At 41.6% G+C, this 7,624-nt stretch overlaps 1 protein-coding gene across 1 annotated transcript; it reads left to right on the top strand.

Annotated features, from left to right (window-relative positions):
• The first annotated feature begins 2,036 nt into the window (after positions 1 to 2,036).
• LOC135712581 (uncharacterized) lies at positions 2,037 to 3,841 on the top strand. Its single transcript, XM_065235537.1, has 3 exons — positions 2,037 to 2,122; positions 2,183 to 2,319; positions 3,528 to 3,841. The coding sequence occupies exons 1-3, from the start codon at positions 2,037 to 2,039 to the stop codon at positions 3,839 to 3,841; spliced, it is 537 nt and encodes a 178-aa protein (XP_065091609.1).
• Positions 3,842 to 7,624: the final 3,783 nt, after the last annotated feature.

Below are 7,624 nucleotides of genomic sequence, written 5' to 3'. Positions count from 1 at the left end.
ATTCTTTATGCTTTCAGCTTCAATTTGACTATATTTTTACCACTGAGAAAAAACAATCTAACAAGGTTTTCTTGAAATGAAACACACGCACTAAAAATTGCAGCTGATTTCGAGTTTCCGATAATAGAACAACAGATTTACATGCAGTTCAAATGGAACGGTTGCCGAAGAAAAACTGGTTGCCGACAATACTCGCTCTCACTAGAGAAGATTGAAGTTTTTGACAATTCTTTCGACTGAAATTGTTAGAGCAGTTGGCAGCAATAGATTGTAAACAAACCAATACTGCATATGTGTGCGTTCCTTAAAGAAAAAGGCTAAGAAAGAAGGTCGCTGCTTAAGTTGCCGAGAATACGTTAATTCCCCTACATGTCAGGGAAAAAAATAAAAAAATGTTAAATCTCGAAAATCTTAAAAATATATAAAATTTGAAATAGTTAGCGCTCCAAGTTGCGGTAAAGGTTGAATAAAAATGTTGAATTTCAAGTGGCTTGCACCCCTGGTAAATAAGTTCGGGTGAAAATTAGAAATAGCTAGTGAACCTGGTAAATAGGTTCTGGAAAAAATGAAAAAAAAAACAGTAAATTTGGAATGGCTGCATCCCTGGTAAAGCATGCGTGATAATGTTTGCAGCATTAAGCAATGTCAAAATTTATAAAATTCTCAAAAATTTCGTTTTCGAGTTTTATTTATTCAAAGGGGGGATGTTTCTCAGAGTCTTAAACTATGTTAATCATCGATCGAGTTTCCACTTGCTGCAATAACGGCCTCCGCACGCTTCCGGAATTCACGGCAGGTTCTAATAATGTAGTCTGGATCCATTTCTCTCCAGGTACGGTCAATGTTTGTCTGAGACTTGCTGTACTCGGGTGGCGTTTAGAACAGAGTAATCCAGCGGATTAAGATCGAGGCTGGATGGCGGCCACATATCCTTCGTCCAGAACGGAAGAAGTCCCTGCAACCACTTCTGAGTGTGGTTCGAGGTGTGGCACGGAGCCCCATCTTGTTGAAATACAACATTTGGCTTCGGACCGTACTGCTCTTTGATCCACGGAAGAACATACTTACTTAAAATCCCGATGTAGACCTCCGTGTTGACCTTGTCGCCTTCTGGAATGAACACCGGGTACATTTTTTTGCCATCAGAAGCCACCAATCCAAACACAATAACGCTAGCAGGATGCTTGGTCAGATACACGTTCTTGTGCTCATCGGCCACGTCTTTTACCGGAAGAGAACTAATATACCGGTCGGTTCTGGAATTTGATACGGGATCGACGGTAAACATGCTCTCGACGGTGAACAGGATTACCGGATTTTTTCGCTTAAGGAAGTTCAAGATTTTCTTGCATCGTTCGAATCGTACCTCCCGGATGCGGTTGGTAATCTTCCGTAATCTTCCTTTACGATCTTCCGTGCCTTAAAGTCACTGATCCCGCGTTACTTTGCCATTTTCCTTATTGAACGCACTGGATTCACCCGAATCTTCCTTTTGATAGCAGCGATAACCCTCGGAACCCGAGCTGACCTCGGACGACCTGTGGCCACCTTCGCGGATAGTTGTCCTTTCTTTTCTCGATCTAAAGCCCTTTTGACGGTCCATCGGGACATTCCCACGGCGATTGAAATGTCTTTTTGCGACATTTGCGCATGGGACAAATTACGAATACGCTGCAACTTCATCATGGTGCAGCTGTCAAACTAATGCTACGTTCTCACTACGCTCTATATTACATGATATAGAGCGATTCGTGATATAGCCGCTATATCACACTCGATATCAAGTAATATCCCATATAAATAAACTGTCATTCTATATTACGCACGAAGCATGATATAGCGTATATCACGTTCCTTTCGTAATATAAAGTGGAAAAGTGGTAGTTGGCATCCCGGCCTACATAGCACTGGGTGATATTTTTGTTTACAGTCCATTTGACGCATGCATGTTCTCCCCAATCAATTTTCTCATTTGCCTCCTTCAGTTGTATTCATCAATTTCCTCCTTCAATCGCAACTTGAGTTTAATTTGAATTATGCGGATTACGTTCGAGCAGCATGGATTTACGGTTTCTGCTGAGGAGATAAAAATCAGGATGCACAATCTCACTGCTAGATACAGGTAAGGGAAGTTAATCAATGTGTTAATTATGTGAAAATTCGAGTTTCAAATACTTTCCAGGAAAGAGAAAAATCTGATTGGGCCATCTGGAGGGTCGCCTTCAAAGTGGCCGTATTATGTGGAAGTGCATCGAATTCTAGGCAGCTTCCGTATCCACATTGTGGAAGAGGTTGTAGAAGAGAGCATTTCTGATACCGGTGGTGAGTTTAATTAGTTAGCTCATAACGATTAGTGCATGAATCTTTTTCCTATATATACATCTGCTCTCCCGGCAGTGCTCTTGCATATCTACTCTTCTAATATTTTATATTACAGTCGGTATTCCTACTACACGGTGTATGTTTCACATACAGCACCGAACTGTCGTCGGGATCTATTAGCTCTTGATTAGACAATTTATCTTAGTGACTTCTGTGTTGCTAACTCAAAGGCGGTGTTCCAGAAATGATTAAATCGCTGCAACAAAAGACCACCATTAAAACAAACCTCTCAAAACTCACCTTGAAAATCAACCTCAAAAAGCTCGGGCCTCCACTCATGGTATCCTATTCCACTTCTGGATAGACGAATCCTCCATGCCCTTCATTTTTTTTAGCGATAAGTGGTCGTTCTAGCGATTTGATGAAAAACAAACACACGAAGTTATAAGATTATTGATTATGTGTTCTAGACTTTGAAATCTCACCTAGTAATATTCATTCTCGATCAAACAGTCAAACTTTGCTATTTCTGCAAGAAAACGTCCGCATTGTTTACTATCGAATTCAGGAGTCTTCCGAACTAAAGCCACGGTTGTCTGAAACTGCTGGGCTATGATTGTGAAAAAGTAGCGTTTGCTTTGGCTGTTCGATTTGACCAGGATTATGCTGAGTGGATTAACTTCATCGATAGATCGATTACCTTCTGTGTTGCAGCGGATTGTCGATCTCAGTTAGGTATCCACTCCAAACTTCCTGAACTACCAGCTTAAACATTTCTTCCTTATAAGCTGTCTGTTTCACAAACTGTAATGAAATTATTCATAAAAAAGATCTAATTAACGCACTAAGTGTGGGATGCCTCCATTCAGTTGAAGGTCGTTTAAATTAATTTATAATAACTTTGTCGAATGAAACGATTGCTAACACAAATAAAAAAAAGGAACCAAAAATATATATATTTAGTAACGAGAATATTTCGTTTCACATTCAATATTATGATTAGTTTATATGATAGATTGTTTTTTATACCAAGCGATGTGGAAACAAGATCGAAAACACGAATATTTATTTACATTTCAATTAATAATGTTTTGTACATTTTTGAGCTAAGGGATCGTCTATTAATTATGTCACACTTTAAGGGGGGAGGGGGGGGGGAGGGGTGTTTGGAAACTGTGACGCGTTATTATGTTTCTACATTTCAGATGCGACTGAAGAATGGTTGGAGAATGAACACCCTTGTAGTGGATCGGAAATCTCTCCGACACCATCTTCATCTAGATCTCCATCGTCGTCGGGACGCTCAGCTGCGACGAAAAAAAAGATCGTCAATCAGGATATTCTCGATGAGGTGAAGAGGATCAACGCAATAATACAAGCCGAGTTCGAGCGTGTTCGAGATACTGACGAGAGATTAATTGGTTTAGAAACCGAAAGAAACGAACTGCTAAGGGAGATGAACGAACACGTGAAGCTATTCAATGAGACGTTCATTAATATGATGTCAAAGCTTTCCTGAGCAACTGATAGTTATTTGAAGAAATCCCTTCAACACATTCCTTGATATGGTTGTTCTGGAGTGGGAACGAATTGAAACATTCGCAGCGGAGAACTCTCCAAACTTCCTCGCAAAACTCCAGGACAATGGCGCAAACCGTGAATTTTCCTACTCCAAACAGGTTGGCAATAGTGCGGTACTCCGATGATGATCCTAGTGCATAGAGCGCTATTGTGACTCGTTTTTTGACGGGAATGCAGTTTCGCAACGGGGTGTCTTGCTTTTTCAAGGTTATCATTTTTGTGCACAACAACTCGAACGACGATATATCAACCCGGAAATTTTCTTTAAAAAAATGTTCTCCGTTCTGCTGAGCATCCTCTTTAGACGAGGCTCGGTAGCTCAGTGGTTACCGTTTCTGCTTACTGAGCAGAAGGTCGGGAGTTCAATCCCAGGCCCGTCCCCTTCCTTGCAATTTTTCAATTTGCCTTGTTCTATACCGACTAGATTTTAATGAAAACAAATTCTTCTTCAACACCGATCGCATCACTTACCACAGTGTGGGTCCTGATCTAAAAATAGAAATTGGATGAGTGCGCGCGTGCGTGTGTGTGTGTGTGTGTGTGGTTGTGTATTATAATCGCTCTACCAAAAAACGATCCCTGCGTGTGCGTGCAACCACGTCAACACATTCCTTCCCATTCCCTAGTTGACCTGCATTCGGACACGGCCGGCGCTGGTATTGCTAAATATTAGATCTCCAGTTCTTACACATTGAGGATGAATGTTAGTCCCAAACATCATCTATTGGTTCTCTGTGTAATTGCAGCTGATCTGGTAATAACAGAGCAGCAACCGTGGGCGGTCAATCTGCTTCTGATTCTGATTCTTCGTTCTGCTGAGCATCCTCTTCATAAAACCGTCCAGTCCTTTTCTGAAATACATACTAGTTGAGTAATTTCACAACTCCTATCGAAGATGATATAAAAGAAAGTGATTTGAAAGCGAATTCCAGAAAATAATTTCTTATAAGAGAAAGAAAAACAAAACTGAATGGTTACCGTAATGCACCGAAATCCAGACACATTTTAAAGTTGATTAGTAAAGCTTACCAAGCTCAGAACAGCACGTAAATTTTGCTATGACTTTCTGTCATCGTTTCAATTCATCACAAATGTTTGTTATGTAGTCTGGATTAATGGACTGTCTGGTATTCAGTGCATTGCGGTATCAGTGAGAGAAACAAATTCTCATCGAAGAAATTGTGCGCCGGAATCTGCCTTCTGATAAATATTTAATATTCTTACCTTGGTCCACACCGATCGAGGTTCAGTATTGCCGGAAATCTCAGACGACAGCGTAACGATCGTATTTTGCTGTATAATAATATTGTTCATATGCTGTTGTCGCTTTCGCCTGTTTGCCATTTCCTGCGCCGACACCAAGCGATACATGTTGGACGCTCTGGACATGTTTAAGAAATATTGCATGACAATCGAAGAAATTACTTGTTTGTTTATCTGTTCGTAAGCCATTTTAATCATTCACGTACCACCACGCACCATCAGGAAACAAAACTGACCGCTAAACTACGACGAAACAAACCTCCTCAAAATATGTTTTCATCGATGACAGTTGTTTAACAGAAACGTCAATATGTCAAGCTATATCACGTTTGTGTAGTGTGAACACCCTACTTGATATTGAATATCATCTCGGTATATAACGTGATATAGAGCGTAGTGAGAACGTAGCATAAGTAAATCATTTTCTTTTACACACAGCCTACTGCGGTATGAGCTATAGGTTACGTGCATGCAAAGAAAACCAAGGCATTGTATGCACAGGTGAAACGGGAACCTTATTTGTACGGTGGTGCAATCATTATCACGCATACGGTAGCAGTGACGGTAATAGATATCCAGGGTTGAAGTTCTCTGGGTGGTTCAGTATCGCTCATCCTCACCCACCTAAAAACTCGCAAAATTTCTGAAAGAAAATTTAAAAAAAACTACACGGGACAGCCCTATGGGGTTGTACGCAATGGTGACGTAGGACTACGTAGTCTTATACTTATTTGCTAACTGCAGCAGGAGCTTGTGTTTTAGGTTGGAATAGGAATTTGAGTAGTAAAGTAGTAAAATGTTCGTTTATTTCTGTTGTTTATGATTTATACATTGATTTTCCAGGTTAATTGATTAGCCTATCTGGCTCTTCATCTTTGTTCATTGGATATTTGGATAATTGGATAATTTACTATTTGCGTATTTCATCTAGTTAGCAGAATACCCCTTGGGGAGTGTGTTTTGTTTTAATTGAAAAATTTGATAACCTACCTAACTACGACTCTAACTTAACCTAACGTGCCAGATCACGTATGATCTGATGATCTGATCTCAGACAGGTGTCTCTGAACCTTTCCATGGTGACCGTTCGTCGCTCTTCGAGAGGCTGAAGACCAGCCAGGCGGTGGACCTCAGAATTGCGGGTCCGTGGAGGACTGTTTAGGATCATCCTAAGGATCTTGTTCTGGATCCTTTGTAGTTTGAGGTGATGGCACATAGCACAACTCTCCCAGATTGGCGTTCCATACTCAATGGTGGGGAGGATGATTTGCTTGTGGATGGCAAGCTTGTTTTTAAGGGAAAGGGTGGACTTCCTGTTGATAAGTGGGTAGAGCGACCTAATCAAGATGTTGCACTTGGTGGATGTTTTGTCCACATGGGACCGGAATAGCAACTTGCTGTCAAGGGTGAGACCAAGGTAGACGACTTCACTCGACCATTCAATGGGAGTGTTATCAAGGTGGACTTTTGAGTTAGCTGGCGGAACAAGCCGGGGTGAATTGGAGTGTGGAAACAGGATGGTCTGTGTTTTAGCTGCATTGATACAAATCTTCCAGCTTTTAAAATAGTCGGACAGAACATCCAGGCCTGATTGGAGTTTTCTTGTCAGAGCACGGATCACTCGACCCTTATAGATGATGGCAGTGTCATCCGCAAACATTGACAAAATACCACCACCCGGAAGGGGAGGAACATCTGACGTGAAGATGTTAAAGAAGATAGGACCAAGGAGGCTACCCTGGGGAACCCCAGCATCAGCGTTGAACGTATCAGAAGGAGAATTGTTCAAGAAGACCTGGAATGATCTGCCCGACAAGTAGTTTTTGATGATCTTCACGGGGTAGATCGGAAAGTTGTATCGATGCAGCTTGTACACTAGGCCATCATGCCAGACATTGTCGAACGCCTTCTCGACGTCCAACAATGCCATGGCAGATGTATTGGAAACGGACTTGTTCCGCTTGATGATGTTACTAACCCGTGCGAGTAGGTGGATGGTAGAGTGGCCTTTCCTAAATCCGAATTGTTCTTTGAGAAAGATGTTATTATCATTTGAAAACACCAGCAGACGGCTGAGTATCAGTTTTTCGAATAGCTTCGAGATGGATGACAAGAGGCTGATGGGGCGATAGCTTTTGGCACTGGTAGGGTCTTTGCCAGGTTTGTGAATTGGAATAACTTTGGCTAACTTCCAGCATGCAGTGAAGTAGCCAAGCATTAAACACTTGTTGAAGACCACTGCAAGGTGCTTGAAGAAGTCAACACTCAAGTTTTTCAGCTCGAGGTTGACCACTCCATCAACACCAGCGGCCTTCATGTTCTTTATTGATTTAATCGCTGCTATCACCTCATCAGCCGATATTCTACTTTCGTCAGGGACAACTAAGGGGGTGGCAGCGACTCTAGACATTGCCTGTGATACAGCAGGCTCGTGGGGACTCACCATGGCGTGGCCAAG

The sequence above is a fragment of the Ochlerotatus camptorhynchus genome, unplaced genomic scaffold (genome assembly GCF_037179485.1).
Source record: "Ochlerotatus camptorhynchus isolate MF236.1 unplaced genomic scaffold, CSIRO-AGI_Acam_v1.1 ptg000493l, whole genome shotgun sequence".
NCBI lineage: Eukaryota > Metazoa > Arthropoda > Insecta > Diptera > Culicidae > Ochlerotatus > Ochlerotatus camptorhynchus.
Note: the sequence above shows the minus strand (reverse complement) of the source record. Positions and strands in the feature narration are given on the sequence as shown.